Below are 26,652 nucleotides of genomic sequence, written 5' to 3'. Positions count from 1 at the left end.
CAGAAGCCAACCAGAGAATATTGAGAAGCAAAGCGGCTAGTAAGCCTTATCTTTATTAAGCTGTTGCAACAGGGTCCTCACTCACCAGATGCAGGGAGGAGGAACCCAGAACAATGGTGTGCAAGCCCTTATATGGACTTTTGAAAGTGCCAGCCTGTAGCCCAAGACCACTCCCAAAACATCATACATACATCACAGAAAGAGGTGGTCCCCAGCAGAAATACATTGGGGGGGGGGTCTAGAGCAGAATCCTGTCTGGCAGGAAACCTGTTAATGGTCACTGATTGGATTACCTGGGCATCCTAGCCATTCTTTTGTGATGATAAATACTTCATTCCTGAGTCCAGGTCACAGCCTCACCTTATTCACATCTTAAATGTGCCCTTAAGGCAGGATTTGTGAGCACAGAGACAATGGGGATGCTTTCCCATTTCCCCCCTCCTTGCAGAGAAACATTTGGTCTGTTTGGGAAAGTCAAAATGGTTTCAGGACTGTCTTCCTGTACTGTTTCAGGCATGTGGTTTATATATATATGTACGTGTTTGCCTTGTACATTTAATTTATATATTTGAGACCTTAAACTCTTATAATATGCCATTGCCTATTTCCCATTGCCATTTCTTAGATTTCAAAATGTGTCCCCAGGCCCCAAAATGGTGGGGACCCCTGGTTTAGATTGTATGCTTGGGGAACACCAGACAAAAAGAGTAGGTGGGGGCACAGATTCTCCTCAATGGCACATTTACATTTGAAAATGTTGCTGTGCAGCAGCAGGGTGCTTCTTTATTTGAATACATATGTGCTAAAGGCAAGTCGTTTTAAGAACTGCTTCACATATGAGAGCCGGTAAGTAGGTATCTGCACACTTCAAGTATTCACGTGTTGCAAAAGTTGTGTCCTCATTTTAGGGACAGCTGAACAACACATACTAAAGGAGGCTCAGAGGGAAAGTGGGCTGACTTTCTAGTATAGAGGCAGGCTGCAAGAACGCTGAGGGTTCAAACAAAATCAACAACACGTGCAAAGTGAAGCAAACCTGCCCCATGGTGGGAGTTACTCCAGGTGGAAAGGAGAGGTCGCTTGAGCGTGCCCAATAAATTTCCACTCAGGTAAAGGGTGCACAGGTTTCCTGTACACATACAGAGACACACACACGGTCTTTCAAAGGCAGCCGGGAAAGCCTTCTGCCCCCTTCTCAGTCTCTTGGATGACCACCCTCCAAATCATAGAACTGCAGAGTTGGAAGGGTTCTGACGGAGGGGCCATGGAAGGAAACGGGCTTGACCGGGATGCCCACCACCAGGAGTCCTCCGCAAGAGCAGTAAGGAGCCCTGTGGAATCAAGTCAAAGGCCACCGGCGTGTCGGATGCCCCCGAGGGCAGCCCACAAGGGCGACCTGAGTGAAGCGGCGGCGGCGGAGCTCTCTCCCAGCAGCTGGCATCCAGAAGCATGTCGCTTCCGACCCTCCATCCTTCTCTCCCCCTCGCTTGTAATAATAAAAATGCCACATGGCTTTCCAGCTTTTAGGTAGCAGAGCGCGCGCATAGGCACACACGCGAACATGCAAACTCGGGACCCACTTACCCCCGCGGGAGGGCGCGTGCAAAGGCCGAGCCCTCGAAGACGGTGACTCCCTTCCCGGAACCAAAGTGCCAGGGCGGTGGTTTCCGCGGGGGGACGGTTTGAGAACCGGACGCGCTAAAATGGCGGACCCCGCGAAGGAGAGCAGCGAAGGAATGGGCGATTTCAAGAAGCCGACTCTGCCACCTCCCTTGCCGCCTCCGCTGCCGGCGCCGCCTCCAACTGGGGCAGAAGACCCCAAGAAGGCAGCGGTTGCCAAGCCCCCGCGAGGCCCCGCTCCTCGCCCTTGCCCCCCTCCCGACCTCCCGCAGTACCAGGAGCCTCCGTGGGGAGGATGCCCTGCCAAGGAAGAGGAGGCCTCGCCCGGCTACAGCTTGGAAGTGGTGAAAGGCGGCTCCGTGCTGGAAAGCGTCCGCTTGGCAGGCCGCAGCTGGCTGCTGGTGGGCCGCGCGCCGGGCTGCGACCTCTCCCTGGCTCACCCGTGTGTGTCCCGCCACCACGCCGTGCTCCAGCGCCGCCCGCCGCCCGCCGGGGATGAGGAGGAGGAGGAGCGAGGCCAGGTCGGGGAGGAAGGGGAAGAGCAGGGCCCCGAGCCCGGGCTCTACGTCTACGACCTGGACAGCGCACACGGCACCTTCCTCAACAAAGCTCGGATCCCGCCACGCACCTACTGCCGGGTTCGGGTGGGCCACGTCCTGCGCTTCGGGGGCAGCAGCCGCCTCTTCGTCTTGCAGGTAAGGAGAGGGTAATCGTGATGATTTATAAGAATAATTCATTATTTATACTCCGCCTGGTTTCCCCAGCCACTCTGAGCGGCTTCCATCAAAATATTAAAAATAACAATAAAACATCAAGCCTGAAAAACTTCCCTAAACAGGGCTGCCTTCAGATGTCTTCTAAAAGTCTGATAATAATTTCCTTGGCATCTGATGGGAGGGCATTCCACAAAGCGGGCGCCACTACCAAGAAGGCCCTCTACGCCCACCTGTACCTTTGGGTGCAGGTTGTGGCGTTAGTTTCTGTACTGGCCAAGGGGGTATCTGCAGTGCAATCCTACACACGTTTACCCAGAAGTCCCAACTACATTCAGGAAGACTTAGAATTGTAGAGCTTGAAGAGCCCACAAGGGTCATCTAGTCCAACCCTATCTTTTGCCCAACATGGGGCACTTACCCACAACCCTGAGATTAAGAGTCCCATGCTCTACCAACTGAGTCTGCCACTGCCTGGACAGTCTTTTTGTAAGGGAAAGTGAGGGTAGCATGCCAGATTTAAGATGCTGTGAGCACCTTCAAGCAGGGCATCCAACACCTAATTCCTGCCAGTCATCCTCCTTCTCAAGGGAAAGAATGACTGGCGGGGCACCTTCAGACATGGACATATAACACACACACTTGCCTCAGCTCACTATGGCAAGCAGAATAATTGAAGGCTAGATATAGCAAGATCAACTAACACAGAAAATAGGAGTGTCTCTATAGATCAAACGTATTTGCTGTTTTGGTTTGGTTTGGAATTGGAGTTGTTTTTAAGATGTATTTCTTGTTTTATACTTGATTTGCCACCCTGGGCTCATTTTGGACAAAAGGCAGGATATAAATTTAATAATTGAACAAGCGGCTGCATGTTCAAAGAGCAATGCTGTTCACTATCTATTATCCTGTAACAGGTAATGATGCTGAACTGTACTTGCAGATGTCCCAATTCAAGGTGATGCTTTTGACCTATAAAACCTTAAATGGCTCAGGACCACAATACCTCAAGGACCACCTCTCCCCATATGAACTGACCCAGACCTGTGATAATCCTTGGAGGCCCTTCTTTGTGTGCCTCCTCCATGAGAGGTCTGGAGGGTGGTAACATGAGAATGGGCCTTTTGTCTGTGGCTCGCCTTATGTGAAATGCTCCCCCCAGAGAGACTCACATTTTCTAGCTGTTTCACCTTATGGTGTAGAAATGTTCTTGATTTTTCATTTTAGCGGAGGGAGAGGCTCTGTGTTTCACTGCATCCAATTCAAAGAGGAATTAAGAATCTACCTAGCAGCTCATTTACACATATTTACCATTCTATAATAGTTAAGAAACTTGAACTTTAATCCTAACTACATTTGTTAGAGAGTAAATCCCACTGAACTCAACTTTTTAACTGACATTCAATTTTGTATGTTGTAACTTAATCCGCAGGGCCCAGAGGAGGATCAAGAACCAGAATCAGAGCTGACTGTAACCCAGTTGAAAGAACTCCGTAAGCAGCAGCAGGCTAAGTTAGAGAAGACCATGCTGGGCGATGATTCTGATGAAGATCAAAAGGAAAAGGATGAACATAGAAATGAAAATAGTCGGAGTACTGATTTCACTTGTTCCTGGGGACTGGGTAAGTTACAGTATATTACTGGTAGACTCTTAGCGCTTACCTATGCTTCATCTTCCACCACTGAAACTTGTGTGGTGTTATTTCGTGGAGCTTGTTTCTGTCTTCTGTTTTCATTGCAATAAAATTATATGTGAATTCCATGTTTACTGAGGACTGGGATTATTTCCTACCAAAAAGGCTGTTCAAAGGCTTTGTACATGTGGCTTTCTTCCACCTGTAGGTATCTGGGCAAGGTTTATCTTGCCACACTCCTAGATCATAAAATGAGGCTGTATTTTATTCTCTTCTATATCTACTCTCATTTATAATTTTATTTGCATTTGTTTTTCAGGGGAAGATGCAGAGGAAGAGGAGGGTGAAGAAAACCCTATCGCCATCGAGTTTCATGAGGATCAAGAAGCCTTTTATTTGAAAGATCCCAAGAAGGCATTGCAAGGTTTTTTTGACAGAGAAGGTATGTGTGTTACCTGTCATTCTTGTCTACCATGGTAGTGCTGCTTAGCAGAGCCACTCAAGAAGTTAGTGTGTATACATATAATGCACTCCTTTTAGCATAAAAGCCCTCAAAGCAGCTCTCAGCAAAACCATTAAAGCCACAACATATAGAAGAGTGGCAAAAATACTGTACTTCAGATTAAGAAATGAGGAAGTAATTTCTGGGTGATCCGAAAGGGCAAGCAGGTCATTCTTTAAATATCCTCACCCCAGACCAGCAGTTTGAATTGGTCCCAGAAACAAATGGGGAGCCAATGTAGAGAGGCCAGCTGTTGTATAAAATATTTCAAATGAGAGGCCCCAGTCAGCAGCCTGGCTACAGCAGCAGCTGCAGTTTCCAGGCACTCTTCAAAGGCAGGCTACTCTGAACTTGTTGCAGTAGTCTGATTAGCATACACCTAAGTCATTTGATTTTGACAAAATCTGTATTTTCAAGTAAAAGTCACAGCTGGTTCACAGGTCAAAAGCTGATTCTTCAGAGGGAGAACTACACTCCCCCAAACAGCATTCCTACTGTCTAAAAGTACTTTTGTCTCAATTTGTTTGCCCAGTCAGTTACATATCCTAGACTCTGGTTCAGGTGTTCCATTTCCTCTCAGGAATCAGATGGAGTTATAAGCCTCATTATATGTTCCTCACCCGAGGGAAAGGTGGGTCCAAAGCAGCTGTGGGCCCATCCCTCCAGACCTGCCTTTGCCAACACAAAGTTCCTGCCATCTGCACATTAACATGAACATTTGAGGTAGTGAAGCCTTTTGCCAAATCCCTCTGTGCATCCAAGAACCATGCGCAACGCAGGGTTCAGGGTAGGCTATGCATATAGAGGTCTACAACCAAAGGGGTCCCTCTTTCAAATGTCCATGCTTGGATGGCAGGAGTTAGGCCACACGCAAAGCAATACAGACCTTTAGGCATCAAATTCAGGAGTAGAGGGGGGAGGGCTAGCACACTCACTCCTGCACCCTCTACACAGTCCCCCCCCCCCATGTTCAGCTGAACACCTGAATAGAGCTTTACTGTGCTTCTTGATCTTTTAACCTCTTCTGTGTTGCTTACAGTCATCCTGCTTTCTGCAGGAGAAATAAGAAAGAAGCAGATTGGACAGATCTGTATAGCTATATCCTGGTTTAACTTGAAAGTATTAGTCCCTCCGTGGCAATTCTGCTTTGCTCTTGGGGGGTTTTCCACACACATCTTTGTAACCTAGAGTGGTACTAGAAACAAATTAAAGTGATCAACCTATTGTGCTTAAGAACTTCAGGATGCAGAAGAGGATGGCTGCAGTCCCAAACAAACTTACTCGGAATAAGCCCCATGGAACACAGTGGAACTTATTTCTAAGTAAAAATGCATTGGATTGTGCTGGCTATTTGGTTTTAGACTGAGCATGGGATATTACAATTTAATGAAATTCTACTTATTCTATGAGCTACTGCAGCTCATTAAAAATTGTGAGTGCCAATTCATCTTTGGCATTGGTGGGGAGACCACTAATTTCCAACGTTTAAATTACTTTGTCAGCTTAAGCTCCTTTATGGAAACGAAGCTTAACTGCAGCATTATCTTTGATCTGTACAAAGAAATGTCTGAGAAGTTTGTTAAAGCTTTGATCTAGCAGTGATATATTCACCAGTCTAGATTTCTCTAAGTGTGTCTGACTATAGATGTGTCTGAACCACTTACAGATGCAGGAATGTCTGTGGAGTTAGGGTGATGGATCATTTTAAGACCTTATAGCTAATTGATAAATGAATCAATATTAAATATAGCATTGCCTTAGGAAGGATTTTTACAGATACTGTGCAGTTAAATTTTATTCCATGTAATTAAACTGCTCCAGTTGCTGAAATAACAATGATTCCAAATACTTAGCCAGTTAATAGTTTAATACTGTTACCATTCATAAAAAATTAAAATAATTTACAAAGGAGTAAAGAGCAAGAATTTAGGTTAAATGTAGCTCAGGCTATCTATTTCACTACAAAACAAAGCTGCTGATAATGTATGCAAGTAAATCAGCTCCTCTCCCTCTCTTTTCTTCCTAGGTGAAGAGTTAGAGTATGAATTTGATGCACAAGGAACTGGCACTTGGCTCTGTAGGGTGAAGTATGTATGTATTCTATGTAATAATTTTGTATAGTTATGTCTTTCTGTAAGTCAGAGAGGCAGAGAAAGCTGTTACGTCTTGTACATCTAGAATTGGTTTAGAGCAGTTAAATGGAAATGTAAGAATATTGATTCCGATCTCATTTATTGTCTACACCAGAGCTTTCCAAACTGTGTGCCGCCACATGTTAGTGTGTCGGCTGCAATGTGTAGGTGTATTGCACAAATGCACCCCAAGCTCCTTTGGGGCCTGGAAAGGGGTTAGTTTAATGTCTGGTTCGCTAGTAAAACTGACTTACTGTGTCACAAAATGATGCATGTCTAAAAAGTGCATCACCAACATGAAAAGTATGGAAAGCTCTGGTCTACACTGTATTCTTGTCAAACGATGAGTGGTGTCCAACATCAGTCATACCTAGAGTAGACCTATTGAAGTGAATGGATTTAAGTGACTTAACTCAATGGATCTACTCTATGACTAATGTTGGAGGTTTGCCAAATGCCTGTTGATTGCAATGGCTCTTAGGTTGTCTCTGTACTGAGTGTGCTAGAATGGGGAAAATAACTCTGAAAGAAGTGAGTGCTTTGTCTTTCAAATAAGCATAGAAGGGATTTTCACTAAAATATTTGATTGTGGTGATAGAGTTCAGGTGTCAACCCCACAAATACTCGTGCCTTTTTTTCAAAGGTTCACTTGATTGTATTGGGAAACAAGGATGGCAATAGTCACACAAGGGTTGGCTGAAGAGGTCTGTGCCCTCAATTGGAGCACCCTTTCCAGTTCTGTACACCATACTTAGAAAGGATGCAGGCAAATTGCAAAGTGCTCAGAGCTGAGCAGCAAAGGCGAATGGTGTGGAAAACAGATCCAATAAGAAAGGTGGATGGGGAAACCCAGCTAGATGGGTGGGGCATAAATATATTATTATTATTATTATTATTATTACTACTACTACTACAACTACATACTACAATAACTGGGTATTATTATCCTGGAAAAAAGAATTCTGAAAAGGGGCATCATAGCACTTGTCAAATCCCCAATGGGCTGTCACAAAACAGAGGCCAAAACCTTGTTCTGCTACCTGAGATGGCAGGACTAGATCTGATGGCCAAGCCCCAGGAGGGTAGAATTTAGTTAAATTGTGAGAGAAAATTGTAAGAGCAAGTCAACAATACAGTCGTACCTTGGTTTTCGAACAGCTTAGTTCTCAAATGTTGTGGCTCCCAAACGCTGCAAACCCGGAAGTGACTGTCCTTCCGCAGCTTCCTGCAGCCAAGCAGAAGCCACGGTTTGGTTTCCAAACATTTTGGAAGTCGAATGGACTTCCAAAATGGATTCCGTTCGACTTCCGTGGTACGACTGTAATGCCATTTACTTAGAGGTGTGGTAGGTTCCCACTTTCTAGAGGTCTTCAAGTTACACGAGAGTAGATTTCAAGGTGAACATTAAGAAAAGCTCCTTAATAAAAATAGTAGTGTAGGTGATGGAAACAAGCTGGGGGGGGGCTTAAACTCACTGCAGGTTTCCAGAAAGAGGCTGAGCAGCCAGCTCTGGATTTCCTGCATGAAGAAGTGAGTTGGACTAGCTGATGTCTATGATTCTTTATTTATGGCACTTGATAAGGTTATGTGGCCTTCACCTTATGAAAGCAACATGCTTCAAATAGCTGGGAAGATTGCTGTCTTTTAGAAAACTGTTTAAAGGATGAAACTGAAAGGTGATTGGGAGTGGCTGCCTGGACCATATAACACCGGTCCTAAAAGATCTTCACAATTCAAAGTGTTGGTGCTGACAATTAAAGCCCTAATGGCTCAGCCCAGTATACCTGAAGGAGTGTCTCTACCCCCATTGTTCAGCCTGGACACTGAGGTCCTCATCTGAGGGTCTTCTGCTGGTTCCCTCACTGCGAGAAGCGAAGTTACAGGGAACCAGGCAGAGGGCCTTCTTGGTAGCGGCACCCTCCCTATGAAATACCCTCCCTTCAGATGTCAAGAAGATGAAGAACTACATAACTGAACTGGGCCAAAACAAACAAGATGAATTTTTAAAACAAACAAGATGAATTTTAACAGGGAGAAATGTAAAGTATTGCACTTGGGCAAAAAAAATGAGAGGCACAAATACAAGATGGGTGACACCTGGCTTGAGAGCAGTACATGTGAAAAGGATCTAGGAGTCTTGGTTGACCACAAACTTGACATGAGCCGACAGTGTGACGCGGCAGCTAAAAAAGCCAATGCAATTCTGGGCTGCATCAATAGGAGTATAGCATCTAGATCAAGGGAAGTTATAGTGCCACTGTATTCTGCTCTGGTCAGACCTCACCTGGAGTACTGTGTCCAGTTCTGGGCACCACAGTTCAAGAAGGACACTGACAAACTGGAACGTGTCCAGAGGAGGGCAACCAAAATGGTCAAAGGCCTGGAAACGATGCCTTATGAGGAACGGCTAAGGGAGCTGGGCATGTTTAGCCTGGAGAAGAGGAGGTTAAGGGGTGATATGATAGCCATGTTCAAATATATAAAAGGATGTCACATAGAGGAGGGAGAAAGGTTGTTTTCTGCTGCTCCAGAGAAGGGGACACGGAGCAATGGATCCAAACTACAAGAAAGAAGATTCCACCTAAACATTAGGAAGAACTTCCTGACAGTAAGAGCTGTTCGACAGTGGAATTTGCTGCCAAGGAGTGTGGTGGAGTCTCCTTCTTTGGAGGTCTTTAAGCAGAGGCTTGACAGCCATATGTCAGGAGTGCTCTGATGGTGTTTCCTGCTTGGCAGGGGGTTGGACTCGATGACCCTTGTGGTCTCTTCCAACTCTATGATTCTATGATTCTATAACTTTTAGAAGACATCTGAAGGCAGCCCTGTATCAGGAAGTTTTTAATGTTTGATATTTTATTATGTTTTATATATGCTGTAAGCTGCCCAGCGTGGCTGGGACAGGGTATCAATAATAAAATTATTTTTGTTACTGTTATCAAGGAAAAGAGATGAAGCAATGAGATTTCAGTTGAGATTAATAGAAATTGTTACCCATTATCTTCCCGCGAGTGCTCAGTTGATTATATAGTCTATTTCCTATTTTACTATGGGAAGGTCTCCACTGGAACCTGCGTGCTTGGCCTTCTCAAGCTGAAAGTTTAAGGCCTAAAGCACTGAAACAGAATGCGTCCAACTTTCGAAAATTCTCCCTCCAGACTGAGACATAATAAGTGGCCGTGGGTGGAAGGCCGCCTCCAACTCCGATTCTAAACCTTATATAATTAATGTTGAGATGTTTTATAACCAAAGAGGCCAAGGTTATTTGAAAGAACAGTTCTGAGCAGTACACAAGCTGACACTGAGCAGACATGTCAGGCCATTTGTTGATCTTTCCTTGAACTGTAACCTTCTGAATTCAATAGGCTGCCTATAGATGATGCTTCAGGGAAGCAACTTGTGGCAGAGGCTATTCATACAGGGAAGAAAAAGGAAGCAATGATCCAGTGTTCATTGGAAGCCTGCAGGATACTGGATGCTAGGGGTGTGCTGCGGCAAGAGGCAGGTAGGTGGACTAGCCAGAGGCTCTGGCCACACAGAATTCTTTTTGGAAATAGTCTTATAGACAAGAGGTTTGAAGGAATTTAAATCTGTAAAATGTGGTGTAACCCTAAGCATTTTTATCTTATTAACTTATTATACCTCTTATTACCGTGCTTGTATCTTGCTCATCTACAAGGATTGCTGGCATGCCACTGTTTGCATTTTATTTTCACAACTATTGGATGAGGTAACTTCACATCTTTGTGTCCATTTGCATACTTGCTTGTTTTTTGAAATGTGCATTAGATCACCTCTCACTAAATCAGAAGTACAGGTGCGTAACTGGCTTCAAGCTTTTCCAGTTTTCTTCATGTATTTTTGTCTTCATTCTTTCTTAGTATCCCGAAAAAGAAAAGCGAAGAATTGGGAAGAGGAAGACTTTTATGATAGTGACGATGACACATTCCTTGATCGGACAGGAGTTATTGAAAAGAAACGTCTGAGCAGAATGAAGAAAGCAGGAAAGATCGATGAGAAGCCAGAAACCTTTGATTCATTGGTAGGAACAACTTCAGCTAGGGATTCGTGGTAGTTAGTCGAAATTTGTGCCTGCTGCTGACCCTGTCCCTCCAGGCCAAGATATGTGGTATTGACTGATGTTACTGTTGAGTTTTGGAGGTTGGCTGAGCATCTTCAGGGTTCAGAACAACTGCAGGGGCAAGCTTTCCACCTCAATTCTGAGCTGGTGGCAGGGAAGGTGGAGCTGAGAAATCAGAGGGTCATCTTGCTGTTTCTCTAATATCTCTTAAATCCCAGTGAAAGTCCACCTAGAGTCCCCACCTGGAATAGAGAAGACCTCATGCAGAGGCTTGGAATACACCTTTTTGCTTTCTGATTCTTCCCAAAGTCAGTGCAAAGTCTAATAGATACCTCGGCGTTTTCCCAGGCTCAGGAGAAGGGATTGTAGCCAACTCGACCACTGTTCATGCAGAATAACTTCCATGAGCACAATGGCATTTCACTTCTCCCCTGCACTTATCTCTGATCTGCTCCAAAGGATTGGGGGAATCCCCAGTGCAGATTTGGAGGAGTGCGAGGGTAAGTCCCATTGCAATTTCAGAAATCGTCTGGTGTGCACAGTGATTTAGTTGGATAGAAACCAAAGTATCTTGCCAGACTTTAAAAAATGCTGTCACCTGAATTATGCTCTCATAAATAATCATTCCTAAGAGTGTTGCTACAGCGGAATATAAACCACTTTCCACTATCATGTAACTTGTCTAGTATCAAATTTCAGAGGGGTAGCCATGTTGGCATGTTTATTTGTCCAGAAAGAATCATTTTTTGGTCTTCTAAACTGAAGTAGCACAGAAGGAAAACACTTGATTCAGTGTGGCAAAAAAACTTAATAACGAGCCAGTGGCGATTATTTAAAATGTTTTCATACCACTGTATAGCCAAAGATTTCTAGGCATTTTACGTAAGTTCTCGTTCTCTCTCTCTCTCTCTCTCTCTCTCTCACACACACACACACACACACACACCAATTGCAGGTGGAAAAGTCACAGCTAAAAAGCGAAGTTAAAAGACTGAGTTAAAATTTTCAAGATACTTTGAATGCCTGGTTAAATTTCTTTTAAAGGTTTTGCCTGACTTCCATAAGACAAGAAAGTTGCAGCCGGGTCAACCTCCCTCGGGAGAGCATTCTACAGTTGGGTTGTTGTTACACTTCTTTGTATTTCTAGGCTTTTCACTTCGCCAGCATTTGGGAACACAAAAGGCTGCTACATTTTTATTTTAAAGTTTTGAAAAGCTATTACAGATGCACATCACTTTTCAATTGTCTCTCTCTGTAGAGTGCAAAATTAGTCGCAACTGAAAGAGAGCTCTGTGAGATAGCAGAGAAGCTGAAATCTTCAAAGACAAGTAAGGCCACATACTTTATTCAAATTTTGGGGTTGTCTGCGTGGGAATAAGGCATAATTAATTAATTTGTAATATTAAGGATATTTTGTTTCTGTGGAAGACTAAGCCAAGTGTAACAGCATGATTAAAATTATTTAAAATGCCTAATACGTGCCTTTCAAAAGAAGCTGATCAAGTTAAAACTCTCAAATTCAGTTCTGTGGAAAGTATGTTGCTTTTAGTGGAAGGAAAACAAATTTCATTCTGGGATAAGGAGCTTCAATATGGGCAAGTGATAACACACTTTTGGCATAACCTTCAGCTTCCTTCTTGCAAGTCCTTTTCCGATCAGCAGCCCTAGACATGTCCTTGAAAGTTAGCAGTATGCCAAAGGAACCAACTTTATCAGGCCCTTCATCTATTTGTTTAATACTAAGTCAGTTTTTGCACAGATAAACCCTGCATTTTCCTAAATACAGTTACTAGATCAAAGAATTTGTTTGTATTTCCTTTAGCACAATCGCATTCAGCAGCACAAGATTCTTTGGACGAATTCATGACGGAAATAAAATCAGGATGTGCTTTAGACAGTGTGGCACGTAGAAAGCTTCATTTGCGGACTTTTGAACTGAGGAAAGAGCAGCAGCGATTGAAAGGATTGATTAAGATTGTTACACCGGCTACATTGCCGGAGCTGAAATCCGAGTGAGTCTTCATTTTATGGAGTGGTAATAATTTTATATTTTCCTTGTTGAGCTATAGTTCTCTGATGACTACCCAAATGTACATGTAGAGGAGTATGGAGATGGTGGGAAGCAGGTTTTGGCACTGGAACTTTCCAAAGAACTGGTTTCCAAGTCTATTTTGACGTACAACCCTGATGAGCCTTAATTGTGATTAATGGCAGTGCCAACACATAACCTTCAGTCCCCATGGATAGCGGCAGGGGAGAAAGGAATTCTTGTTTGAGAAAGGAGCCTGCAATTCTGTTATCTGTCCCTGATGGGCTTCATTGTCTCTGCACAAGCCCAAGGCCACACCGTGAGGTTTGCAATGAGAAGGAACTTTTTCATGTGGAATCTCCACATGAGAAAGAGTGCACACAGCAATAGTTCTAGGGCTGGTCCTTCAGAATTTGATACTAAAGCTGTGTGTGTGTGTTACTTATTCTCTTCCCCTCCATCCCCAAATGTTCTATAGGCTTGGGAGTCAAGATCCGGAAACTCGGAACAAACCCAAAAAGCTGACTTTACCCATGTTTGGTGCCATGAAAGGAGGAAGCAAATTCAGACTGAAAACTGGTACTGTGGGGGTAAGTAAAGAAAGCAAAAGCTATGGGTTGTATCAAAACGTGTCCTTCAGCTGACAGTAAGGCTTCTTAGCAGAACGGGAAGGGAAGCCATTTTGACCATGTCCCATCTCCCTTCTGCCCCCCAACATTTTGGAGTGTTGAGAGCAGGGGAGGGGGTCAGGGGAAATGGGAAATAGCTGGATATTGCTTCCCTCCCCATTTTGCTGATTTAATTTATTTATTTTGTCTAGTCAAAGCCGTTGCAAAAGATAGGCTCTATTTAGAAGTTGGATCCATTAGGATGGGCATTCAAAGATGGTTGGATCACATCACTTCTGTGGGCACTAGGAGGAACTATTGTAGAAACAGTTCAGCCTTGGGCTTGCTTAGTGAGCCTGTTTATGTTTCTACAAATCTCAGTAACTACTTAATAACTGCTGTTCAAAGGCACATTGCCTCATAGCATGGCATATTCTGTTCCATATATCAGTGGCAGATGATATAACAACTACGTTCATGGCAATTTTTGTTTGCCCCACAGAAGTTGCCTGTCAAGCGTCCAGATATACCTGTAAACCTATTAAAGATGAAAGATGAGGGGCCAGAGGAGGAGGAAGAGGAGGAGGAGGAAGAAGAAGAAATGAAGGTTGTAAATCAAGGAACACAAAACCCAATGACGCAGATACCAGCACAAGAAACAGTTAGACAGCATAAACGGCCTACCAGTTCTTATGATTGCAGCAACGAGGAAATGGAATTTGTTCATGGAGGTTAGTCTAGTGCTGTTCCCCTTCATTTTGAGGCTCTTAAAAGCCGTAGCAGGGACTGTTGGAATGCTTGATATGTACTCCTGCCAACAACAGTTAGGTTAAGCTATGTTCATTTCCTTAAGTGCCTCTGAAAACCCTGCCCTGAATTCTTTTGAAGAAGTATGGACGTCAAGAGCTTAGTACAGAAGTGCACATGGATGGCGTAAATTTCTTCCTTTGGGCTAAATGGTCTTAAGGCCTAGGGATAAATTGTTCTAGAGAACCTGTGGGACACTGCTGTCTGGGAGTATTGGGTGCAGGTCTTTTGGACCAGCTCCCTTCCTCCTCAGCTGGCCAGGAGCTAGCATTTGTATGCTAACCACTGCTGTTGGGACTGTACCCCGGGACTTGCACCTAGTGCACATATCTGTGCAGCTGGTTGCAAAAATGGCTGCCCCCATCTCAACATTTCAGACCATTTCAGAGGACTCTAGTGATGATAGAAAGCATAGGTTGCTCTATTCAGTCTCTCAAGAGCGGTAGATTCGTAATCTGGTGAACCGGGTTCGCGTCTCCGCTCCTCCACATGCACCTGCTGGGCGACCTTGGGCCAGTCACGCTTCTCTGAAGTCTCTCAGCCCCACTCACCTCACAGAGTGTTTGTTGTGGGGGAGGAAGGGAAAGGAGACTGTTAGCCGCTTTGAGACTCCTTTGGGTAGTGATAAAGCGGGATATCAAATCCAAACTCTTATTCTTCTTCTAATGGTATGTGTAGAGCAGGCTTCCTCAACTTTGGCCCTCCAGATGTTTTGAGACTACAGTTCCCATCATCCCTGACCACTGGTCCTGCTAGCGAGGGATCATGGGAGTTGTAGGCCAAAAACATCTGGAGGGCCGAGGTTGAGGAAGCCTGGTGTAGACCGTGAAGAAACCAGAGATATATTAGCAGCATTACTATTTTATAAGTGTTAGGTTCATTTTGAATAGGAATATTTTCCTTGCAAGAGTCTCTTTTTAAATTCAAAGTACCAAATTTCACAGGCATTTCCAAAGACCAGTGAAGCTACAGGAATAATTATTGCATAAATTTCAAGGTAAATTTTCTTAGGCAATGGGGATTTTAGGTTCAGTCTAGTGGGCACAGCACCTTCACACACCACAATATTGTTATGAGGCTTTACAGAGCCCTTACGTTCCTGCCTTAATCCCTCACCCTTTGGGGAATGCACAGGTCCTGCATTAGTTGATTTTGGGAGAAAGGATGAGAAACATGGGCAGATCTTCCGTTTTGCTTAATGGCCTAATACAGTGCCTATGCTCAGAAGGTAGCACGGTTGCTTTGAGTACTGTGTTTTTGCTAGACTGGCTCAGACCTTCTGTGTTTGTGTGTAGCACATTGTACCTGCTTTGATAGCTCAAAGCAAGTGAAGTAGCAGGACTCTGAACATTTCTGATCCTCTGGCATTTTGCAGCATCGTTGCTGTGTAAGCCTGTTTTTAGATAGATAGATCGATAGATCGATAGATAGATAGATAGATAGATAGATATGAAAACTAATTTCATTGGATAAAAGCTGTTATAGTATAGCATGGATCAGCTTTTTAAAAGAAATAAAGGCAGTTTAATTATAAGTTGTCAGAATTTGTTAAGATTTAATCTGCTAGTTCTGTGTTCATTAAAGAATCTGGTTGGCTAAGTCTGCGGGGTTCCATTTTTCTTTTACAGGAGCTCAGCCACAATCAGAGGCTTTGAGCAAAGATACAGTGATGCCAGAGTGCAGCTCCCCACTGAATAAATCACAGAAGAAGCCACAAGGTGAGCCGGGTGAGTAAGAAAGAAAAATGGATGACAGCACGGGTAGATACAATCATATTCTGTTGGTTTGTACAATTGGAGTAAGAAAATATATTTTAATACTTGGAACATCTTGCAATATAAGATAGCAGTTGCTTCAGCTTGTTTTCTGAGCATCTGATCTGTTGTAACAAATAAAACCACAATGCTTAAATAAAATAACAATCCTGATGAGATGCTTTCTTTTTGGCTAAAAGCATAAAGAAATTATTTAAATGATCATTGTGTGAAGTTTCCTAGTGTGTTAAAAATGTTGAGAAAAAGTTTTCTTAATAGTAATCATATTTTTAAAGGATGAATACTTTTCATTCAAAAACAAATAACAACAAAATTTAGAAGGATTGAATTTAGAAGGATTAAAATGTATTAAATTTAAATAAGTAGGATGGATTTGTTAAAATTTGGAAAACTAATAAAAATTACTATATTTTTAAAAATTAGAAGGAGAATGGAGGAACAGCGCATTTGGAATGTCTTCCTTTGTAGTGCTAGGCACATAACTAAAATATTCAAGATTTTCTGGAGAAAGGGGGGAAATAGCAAGCAATACTTGGTTTAATATAGCACTGCTACAGGTATCAAAATTGCTAACCTTTACTTTGTGAGATACACCCCAAAAGCAGTTTTGCTGTCCTGGCTCTGGCTTGTGTGCATTTTGTTGGTGGGGCCTAAGGAGCTGCTGTGCTTAATTTTAACAGCTCCCTGGCCTTTTTTTTTTTTTTTTTCATACATAAATTTGTCTGAAATTTGTTTTGAATAATTTCTCTAAATAGAGTCGGCAGCATTAACATAGTTTTTCTTATTTTTTTCCCAGCACCTGAGACATCTGCAGGAAAGCCCAAGAATAAGAAAACGAACATTGCAAATATGGTGAGTTGGAGGAACTAAAGCATATAAATAGGATGAAGTGCACTGTAACATACTGCATTCCCTGCCTGGTGCATTCACAGAATTGCTTGATGCCGGCATTTATGGGAGATGGTGTCTATAAGAGGATAAGGAAAAGATAAGACAGTGCTAGTGCTGTGTTGTCTGGCACCCGTGCAGTCCTCCTGACTTGTATAGTGGTTAGTATAGTGGTTAGTACTCTGCGTTGTGTGTCTCACGTCAGGCTGTTGGTGCTGACCTTTAAAGCCCTAAACGGCCTTGGTCCAGTATATCTGAAGGAGCATCTCCACCCCCACCGTTCTGCCCGGACACTGAGGTCCAGCGCCGAGGGCCTTCTGGCGGTTCCCTCATTGCAAGAAGCAAAGCTACAGGGAACCAGGCAGAGGGCCTTCTCGGTAGTGGCGCCCGCCCTGTGGAACGCCCTCCCATCAGATGTCAAAGCGATAAACAACTACCTGACATTCAGAAGACATCTGAAGGCAGCCCTGTTCAGGGAAGTTTTTAATATGTGACATTTTAGTGTATTTTTCATCTTTGTTGGAAGCCTCCCAGAGTGGCTGGGGAAACCCAGCCAGATGGGCGGGGTACAAATAAATTATTATTATTATTATTATTATTATTATTATTATATTGTGCTAGTACAGGGACGTCCAACTCCCAAGAGACCGCGATCTCCCAGAATAAAAAGCTGACAGTGATCTACCCTTTTTGGGGAGGGGGAATAAATTTGTTGACCTTTTTTTTTTTAGGGGGGCAAGTCAGAGTTGTTGAGCTTCTTTAAGTGGGGGGCAGGTCGAAATTGTTTAGCTTTTTGTGGGGAGGGCACGTCAAAATGTCACTAGAAGTTTTTGCGACCGTGTGAGAATGAAGGAGGAGGTGGGGAAAGGTGTTCTCCCCACCCCACGCAGAGGAAATAGAGCCCGCAATCGACCGCTAGCTGCTGGGGATCAACCAGTCAATCGCAGTCCACCGGTTGGACATCCCTGTGCTAGTATTACTGCTAGATAAGACACAGTTGTGAAAAGATATAGCTGCTGATTATTTTGGAATGGTAGCACAACTCAAGTTGCAGGAAGCTACGCCACTTAATTATAATGCAAATAATTTTGAGTTTTTTTAATACTAGCATGGCAGTGCTTTAACTTTCTCATCTAACAGAAATCATTGGCAGGGCATTGCAGCCAACACAACTATATGCAGCCAGGCAACAACTGTTGTAGGGGGAGCAGGCTTGTCAACCCCAATTTGCAAGGCTGCAATAATGCTTTTTTCTAGCAGCTTATACTTTCCCGTACTTTGTGCCAACAGTATCGTTCTGTTTTATTGTAAGTAACAGTAGATTCTCCACTATAGCATCAAGTATAACCATATGATGTTTGTGTTTGTTAAACTCTTGTTTGTCTTTTGTCACAAACTATCCTCTTTAGAAAGTCTAAGAAAACCCTCTTTGCATAAAGAAAGTGGGGGAAATGGTTTCAAACTTAACACGTCATTCTTTGGCCCCAATAGCCCCTCAAAGCAGTTTACAATCCAAACATAAAATAGAATCTGTCTAAAGCAATTTGAGTTCATGTTCTCAAGATATTCACACTAAGATATTTCCCCAAGTTTAATAATAATAATTAATAATTTATTATTTATACCCTACCCATCTGGCTGGGTTTCTCCAACCACTCTGGGCAAAATGTTGTTGTTGTTTAGTCATGTCTGACTCTTCATGACCCCATGGACCAGAGCACGCCAGGGCAAAATATTAAAATACATTAATTCATCAAATATTAAAAGCTAGTAGTAATAATAATTTATTATTCAAATAAGTGCTAGTAGAGCCTTTTTAAGGGGGTGCATGAAGTTGTGCAGCAGAAAGAGGGAAGGAAAATGTTAGAATTACAAAGCATCTTTTTTTAATCTATTCTGCAGTCTCAACGCACTCTGTCCTCAGAATATCCAGAAGATGACCCAGACTACTGTGTGTGGATGCCACCAGAAGGTAATTTATAATTTTCCAAAATCATATTTGACCTGATCTATTTGAAGACAATGCAGAATAGGGGACTTGGGTTGCTGGGAAACAGAAGGGGGTGCATGAAGCTGTGCAGCTGAGCAGAAGGCAGCATAGAGACAGCCACTTGAAATGCCTTGTGTATGGAGTAGTCTAAATAATTTTGCACCACAGAGTCTCTAAATCTACTCAGCTTTGTCTTGCTGAAGTATAGGGCAAGCAGGGCGACATCAGGACAAGTCCTGTACACTGATACTACAGTTTCTTTGCTATCCTATGTAATGAGGGCATGGAAGAGCAAGCACAAGCAAATAAAGGATCTAAGCTTGCTCTGTCTGAAGGAAGACTGGCATTGGACCTCAGTCCTCCATATCCCAGAACATTTCTGACTACGTTATTGCTGTTTCTCCCTGCTTGCCTTCCCATCATCCTACTCGGGTCATGCTTTTGCCCTTGGCCCAGCTTGGCCAGAGATAAAGGCAGCAGCAGTAGCACCTGAGGTTTAGGGAAGACAGAAGCATACAAATGTATCCAGTGTGCAGACAGAGAAGCCTGTGCAAGTATGTGCTGCAAAGTTCTGTCCCTAAGTCATGCCGATGTGCCTGCTGGTGGTAGATGTTCCTCAGGCATAGAACGTCCTCCGTCAGGGCTTGAAGTACTGTTTTGGGGGGATGGGGTGGGCAGGTGTGGAGGACCGCCTGGTCCTGAATGTGGTAACTGCCCCTGAAGGACCAGGGGCACAGCCTGGGAGTCATTTTGGACTCACAGCTCTCCATAGAGTCAGGTTAATTCTGTGTCCAGGGTGGCTGTCTACCAGCTCCATCTGGTATGCAAGCTGAGACCCTACCTGCCTGCAGACTGTCTCGCAGGAGTGGTGCATGCTCTAGGTATCTCCCGCTCTACGTGGGGCTACCTTTGAAGGTGACCTGGAAACTACAATTAATCCAGAATGCAGCAGCTAGACTGGTGACTGGGAGTGGCCACCAAGACCATATAACACCAGTCCTGAAAGACCTGCATTGGCTCCCAGTATGTTTCTGTGCACAATTCAAAGTGTTGGTGCTGACCTTTAAAGCCCTAAATGGCCTTGGCCCAGTATACCTGAAGGAGTGTCTCCACCTCCATCATTCAGCCCAGACACTGAGGTCCAGCGCCGAGGGCCTTCTGGCGGTTCCCTCACTGCAAGAAGTGAGGTTACAGGAAACCAGGCAGAGGGCCTTCTCAGTAGTGGCGCCTACCCTTTGGAATGCCCTCCCATCAAATGTCAAGGAAATAAACAACTATTTGACTTTTAGAAGACACCTGAAGGCAGCTCTGTTTAGGGAAGTTTTTAATGTTGATGTTTTGTTGCTTTTTTATTCTGTTGGGAGCCGCCCAGAGTGGCTAGGGAAGCCCAGCCAAATGGGCAGGGTATAAGTAATAATAAAAATTATTATTATTATTATTATTATTACTACTACTACTACTACTACTACTACTACTACTACTACTTAGAATGACTTAAGCGGTCAGGTAGAAAGAGAGGGGAGTTTGTATGTTCCAAGGTCTCCAACTGGAATGCATAGCTATCAAGAATGCTCATCAATCAATTGAAGTAAACAAATGCAACTTAGAATTTTCTTGCCCCAGATGCCCTTGTTTGATACACTACCTACATATAATGTAGATATTACTTGGCTGTACTTAAAAGTAACAGTGCTGCTGAATTCCTCTGATTAGTCTTGTATTGTGAGCAGCCTCCAATCTAAGAGTTATTTTTTGAAATTTCTGCCTTTTGTAGAACAAGATTAAAAGCCAGCTTTATGAACAGGCCGGAACATTGTATAAACCCAGATATTTTTGCATCCCTTGCAGTTCCTTACCTGCCTCCCACAAGTCCAGCCAACCATTTCACTCACTTTTTTGGCTTTGCAAATGTCCTTTTGCTTCTCACATACTTGCTCTGTGTCCCCATGAATACTCCTACACCTTTAGTTACTTCCAACCTCTGCAGAATAATGTAAAAAAACAAAAACAAACCATCTACCATTAGTGGAAGTCACACCTGGATGATGTCTAATATAAGTCCCCATCTCCCTCTCCTTGAAATGGACAGTGACCTGTTGCATAACCAAAATATTGCACCTCTACTGAACCCCATGTCAGGAAAGTTTTACACTGCTTGTGATTGACTTAACACGTTGCCAAGTATGTAGGGTCTAGGTGACTGTGACTTGCCGACTATTTCTGTTTCTCTGTATATTGTTTTCACTCCTGGGCACAAGAGAGTTTTTTGAAAAGGGAAAAAGAAACACTCTAATCTTCCTCTTTTGATGCAGGTCAAAGTGGTGATGGTAGAACTCATCTGAATGCAAAATACGGCTATTAAACTTCAGGTGTTGGCTTTGAGAAGTGAAGGACTATAGTACCGCAATCACTACAGAGTAGAAGACTCCATTTACATGGCAAGCGAAAAACTTTTGCTCATTGTGTTTAAATTCCTTTTAATGATTCCTGAGCCTTGCCACACATGCTTCTTCCCCCACTAAACGTGAATTTGTGTATATTGTGCATCAAAGTGTGTATATAGTAGTGAAAGCTATGTATTTACAAAGCAAACTTATCTATAACAAGGCTGGCTTTTTGTAATAAAAACTAAGAATCCAAGTGCTTTTCTTTCCATTGCAAGTATTGGGGTGGGAAGAAAGAAATCATACACTGGAGAGATCTAGGCTCAAACTTCTGTTTAGCCAAGAAACTCACTATAGGACTGCTTTATTTATTATGGGTTTCCTATGCAGAAGGCAGTCAAGTGATGCTCATTTTGTTGTGTGTGGCAATCCTGCATATGTGTATTTTGTTACATGTACATAGCCTATTTTAGGAGGATTTCTCCCTATTTATTCCAACATAGACCTCTGCTCCGCTTCCAGATTCCCTCAAAAATACAATTGCGAACAGTAGCCTCCAGATGGAGCTGCTCAAAGCCAAACTATGTTTAGTTTTATTCTCCATTTGATAACTTTGGTGTTGGGTTTTTGTGAAGGTTTCTCCCTTTCGCCTCTCATCACCAAGTGAAATGCAAACACATTCATATAATATAACTTTTTTATATTCACAACCTGCAAGGCAGAAATGCCTTCATCATTCGAAGTTTAGACAATTTCAATTTATAAAATGCTCTTTCTTGTTCAGAAGTATATAATTTTCTTATAGTCCACTTTACACACACACCTATTACAAACACACCTATGTTCTTTTTAACTTCTAGTTGCCTAGGAAATGCACTCTTTTTTGTAGAGCTCTTGCGTTTCCCCTAGGGGTAGAGCAGCAAAGACTATGTCTTAGGATATGTAAGTTGAGAGTGTGTGGCTTAGAAACAGTGTATTCCTTTCTGTATAATGTATAATGTCACAGCTTCAATCTTCAGCACATCTAGTAAAATAATATTTATAACCTGGGTGTAGGAGGGGTGACGAAGATATCTGTATGTTTAGGGGTACTCTCATTTTCCTACTCATATTGAAATACTGCCCCTCAATGAGGCCAAACTTAGATTCACAAAATGTTTAGGGATATGCGTACCCCCAGAAAAAAAAGCACTGTGAAAGATGCCTTATCAGTTCTTAAAGGTAGAATCTCGGTACTGTTAGCAGTGGAACTAAGCTGAAGGGAGCTTTCACAAATACATATTTGTCCATCCCCAACTAACCAGTCCAGACCAGTTAAGATTTACAAGATCACTTGCATAGTTTATAGTAACATGCTTCAACCGCCTTAAATGGTAAATCCATATGACATGACCTTGACCAACCCATATATTGGCGGCAGTGCATCTGAATTTCGCACAATATTGGGAATTCCATGTGGTCAGAAATCTTAAGACCTAAGTTAAAAGAACATTCAAAATACGTTGCTTTAGCTTTCCCTCCCCAGTTCCAGTCAAAGCACGGTACGAACATGGCTCACAGAAGATACTCTAGCACTGGTTTAGCGGATTAGACACCCATAGTATTGAAGCAGTTACAATGTGCAGGTGTGATTTGGTATGGGGAAACTGGCTTCGGGTGAAGCATGTCCTCTCGGCCCAATTCTTTAAGTTAGAGGTGAGACAATTGCGGCAATCCAGACATTGGGCTCCAACTCCCATCTGACCCAGCCAGCATGACCAATTGCCAGTGCGGACAGGAGTTTGTAGTTCAGCAGCATTTGGAAGGCCAAAGATTCCCTGCTTCTGCGCTAAGTGAATATCAGACACTGTCTTTTCAGTGCCTCCTGAAGACCCTGTTCTTTCAATAAACCTTGTAAGTTGAGATCTTTGCCTGCCTTTGTCTGTATTGGAATTGTTCTTGAGAAGTTTGATTACTTCTTGTGTGCCCTGCCCTGGACTCATTTGGGAGGAAGGGTGGGATGCAAATGTAATGACTAAATAACACATCCCATTCCTGGGTGGCTTAGCATTCTGTTATGCTCCTGCTTCTCTTACACAACAGGGGCTGTCAGCTACCTTTGTCTTTCTGCCTTCTGTGAGCTCTGCTTCAGCTAACTCGCCCACTTCCAGGCCACAATTGTAGCCGGAAGCTGTGTAACGAGAGCACAGAGTTAAATGAAAAGGAGACGGAGCTCCTGGTCGCCTATAGCTCAACTCTGCACAATATTACTCAGCAACCTCATCCATCAGGAAGGAAATGGAAGCCACCTGGAGCCCCACAGTAAATGAGGAGGAGGAGGAGGAGAAAAAGTTAGTGGCTGAACATTAGCATGGGGTAAGAGGACAAGGACTGAGATTAATCCAGACAGCGGTGTCCCTGGAACAAATAATACCCACTGATCATTCCAGACTTTGTTTACTTAAATATTTATAAAATACTATCCCGTACCAAAGATGATAGATTAGAACTGTGCTTTTGGAAAGGTCCTTTTTAAAATGAGTGCTAGGGAAATTCATGTTTAGGGAAGGAGATACTTGTCGCGAGCCAGAAGGGTTGGATCATTAAAAACAGAGCAAGCAGGAACAGACAAATGTAGCAGACCCCTTTATTTGTGAAGGCACTTAAGTCAATAATGTGTAATCTTGCCTGTTAGTGGCAAATTGCCATCCAGACACTTTTCAGGCCTATTGATACCCTGCTGTAAGTAAAATGGTACTTTGCTATCCATACTAACTGCTACCCATTAAACTCAGATCACATGGGCTTTGTTTGTCCTTTTGCATACAAACTTCTGAAATCTTCTGAAACCTAAAAGTGTGTGTTTCATAGCTCTGTTTTTCCCTCCCATGTGAGTGGGTGGGAAGCTGTTATTTCAGAACCCTTTAAACAACCAGTGTGAATTTCACCCTCATAAATTTTCATCTCCCTCTGTTAATAAAATAAGCATATATTTTTCTTAAAAACAATTTGGCTTTACTGCTTTGACCTTTCCACAAACCATGAAGGATTTATCGTTGACTCAAAACACATCTCCCCAACCCAGAAGGGAAGCTAACTTCTAAAATGCTGTTTTTGTAAGGCTAGGTTTGGAAATGTCAAGTGGGCAACCAAATAGCATGAATCATAGGAACCAGTTCAGCAGGCAGAGAGCAATGTGTGTGCAATTAACACTAAAAGAGGTAGAATTTCATTGTATACTGAACAAATCCTTTTATCAGCTGGCATCTGATCTTCAGTTTAGCTTAGTGTTATTAGGCTTTTATACGTCTGAGTTTAATTCTGCCCTTCCTGTTAAAACTCTGCTGTTCAAAGTATGAAACATATTTTGTACAGCAGTGTGAAGGGCAGCTAGGAGAAGCATGAGCTCATGGCTGACAAGCAACCCTGCCCTGCTGAAGCTCATGTTGGTGTAAGTCTTGATAGGCTAGTTCTACCTTCTGTTGTCCAAATAGAAAGGGCTGCATGCATTTCCATCTTTACAGACTAATGGACTAGTTCAACAATTCCCTGTATGGGAATATACAGGGATATGGGTATATCCCCTCTTCCCAGCAAAGTCACACTTGTGAAACAATGAAGCACCATAATTGACCCATACAACTCCTTTTCCTAAAATAAAAATTTGGTACAAAACTACAAAAATAAATAACAACACTGGAGAGAAAATAATTATCCATAATGTAATCAGGTTCAAAGTTGTATGGAAAGTTCATCAATTGACCTTCATTAAACCCAGAATACTCAGCCACAGTTCTCTGTATGTGACCAGAGGATTTCTAGCATTCCCTTCTTCAGTGGTGTATATAATAAAGGTAAAACGTGGGTGGTGCTGTGGTGTAAACCACTGAGCCTCTTGGGCTTGTCGACAGGGTGAGCTCCTGTTGCTCTGCCCCAGCTCCTTCCAACCTAGCAGTTCAAAAGCATGCCAGTGCAAGTAGATAAATAAGTACTGCAGTGGGAAGGTAAACGGTGTTTCCGTGCGCTTTGGCACTCGTTGCGCCAGAAGCGGTTTAGTCATGCTGGCCACATGATTCGGAGAGCTGTCTGTGGACAAACGCTGGCTCCCTCTGCCTGAAAGCAAGATGAGCGCTGACTCCTATAGTTGTCTTTGACTAGACTTAACCATCCAGGGGTCCTTTACCTTTACCTTTTCTATAATAAAGGTATGTCACGAATCCTGGAAATCCAGGAATTTGTCTGATTCAAAACCTTTCTTTAGTGCCTTGATTCTGTGTGCTCGCTTTTCCATCAGTGCTATATTCCAAACCTCATGATACCAGCCTTGGAAGAGACTGACTGCAGGAGATGTCCAGTTCTTGGTGACCCCAAGTCGTGGAGCAACAAAAAGAAAGGCTGCAAGATCTTTGTAAATTACTGATTTAGGCTGCCCATCAAAGATGAGCAGCAGTGCTATCTGTGGGTCAGAGAGTAGGAGTTGGCAGGTCATTTTATCGATTTCTTGGGAGACATACATCCAAAATGGAGACGTATCTTCACACAACCACCACATGGGGCAAATGGGTCCCACTTCCCACAGTCCCTCCAGCATCATGGTGAGAGCGTATTATTTTTACGGGGAGGGCAAGGAGAATGATGTGATGGCAGTACTTCTTGATAAGGGTGGCTGTTCTTCAATTAATAAGAAAGCAACAGAACTGTGCAGAAGAAAAACTGACCTGACAAACACACACAGCTGCTGTGTTGAAGCAACAATCCATAGGATCAAATATATGGCGCCCAAGTTGTCCTCCAGTGCAGAATCTGACATCTGGCCATTCCAGAGCATTGGTGCCACTTCATCTTCATCTGCATCCCAGATCATGTGTGGTTCTGCTGATGAACTGCACAAAGAACCTTTCTAGCAGAAAGCTAATGGTGTCATATCCATATGACATCCTGTTGGTTAACCCTGTAGCTAGCGGTCCCAGTGCAACTGTGTAGAGGGAATATATGGGACTGAACTGGATATCTTTGCCTGCATTCTGCAAGCAGAATGGCCTGCTTTTGTTACTACAGCACAGATGAAACTGATTGTCCCTGAAGTAGCTAAAGTCAGTCGACAAGGACCAGGGTGCCAAGCTATGGGCTGAAAAAATGAGTTGTTAGAGACCACAGGCTAGGACTGCCATATGTCTGGATTTTCCCAGACATTACTGGTATTTCAAAGGCGGAATTGATGGCTGGGGGGAATTTCCGAAAGGCGGCGCTTTGTCCTGGACTTAGGCAAGTCAATCAAAAAATCACAATTGCTCAATAACTTTCGGGTTTTCCTTTAAATAGCTCAACACGTGGCTTGCTTCTCTTAGGAGAGCACGTTCCTGCTACCTCCAGATAATCTGCCCTGTGTCTGAAGGCTGCCACAAATAAATAACCATGTCAATGTGACATGACAAGAAATTCTCAAAAGGCTGATTTTTAAAAAGGCATAAATTACAGAGCCAATGATTCGCACAGGGTATTTATATCTGGAT

General features: G+C 43.2%; 2 protein-coding genes across 9 annotated transcripts in view; one reads left to right on the top strand and one right to left on the bottom strand.

Annotated features, from left to right (window-relative positions):
• Nucleotides 1–26,652, bottom strand: part of SUPT7L (SPT7 like, STAGA complex subunit gamma) — a 46,544-nt gene that overhangs the window by 11,576 nt on the left and 8,316 nt on the right. Inside the window, exon 2 of one of the 6 annotated variants that reach the window (XM_083434531.1) lies at nt 20,633–20,757. The gene's annotated coding sequence lies outside the window, so the exon portion shown is untranslated. Of the gene's footprint in view, nt 1–1,584; nt 2,186–20,632; nt 20,758–26,652 lie in introns of those variants that run through there. The other 5 variants (XM_083434529.1, XM_083434528.1, XM_083434530.1 and 2 more) reach the window with 5 other exon arrangements.
• On the top strand, nt 1,704–21,416 carry SLC4A1AP (solute carrier family 4 member 1 adaptor protein; the record flags this gene model as incomplete). 3 transcript variants are annotated; one of them, XM_083434471.1, is made up of 14 exons in its annotated part: nt 1,704–2,315; nt 3,766–3,955; nt 4,287–4,409; nt 6,496–6,556; nt 9,964–10,103; nt 10,480–10,640; nt 11,938–12,007; nt 12,502–12,691; nt 13,187–13,298; nt 13,822–14,047; nt 15,752–15,850; nt 16,695–16,750; nt 18,689–18,758; nt 21,089–21,416. In XM_083434471.1, the coding sequence occupies 14 exons, from the start codon at nt 1,704–1,706 to the stop codon at nt 21,136–21,138; spliced, it is 2,160 nt and encodes a 719-aa protein (XP_083290597.1). In that variant the 3' UTR covers nt 21,139–21,416. The 3 variants fall into 3 exon arrangements, with proteins under 3 accessions (XP_083290597.1, XP_083290598.1, XP_083290596.1); XM_083434472.1 differs by having other exon boundaries at nt 13,819–14,047; nt 15,752–15,841; XM_083434470.1 differs by having other exon boundaries at nt 13,819–14,047.

This window comes from Podarcis tiliguerta, assembly GCF_965153285.1.
Source record: "Podarcis tiliguerta genome assembly, chromosome: 3".
Classification (NCBI taxonomy): Eukaryota; Metazoa; Chordata; class Lepidosauria; order Squamata; family Lacertidae; genus Podarcis; species Podarcis tiliguerta.
This window is presented reverse-complemented; position numbering and strand designations above follow the sequence as displayed.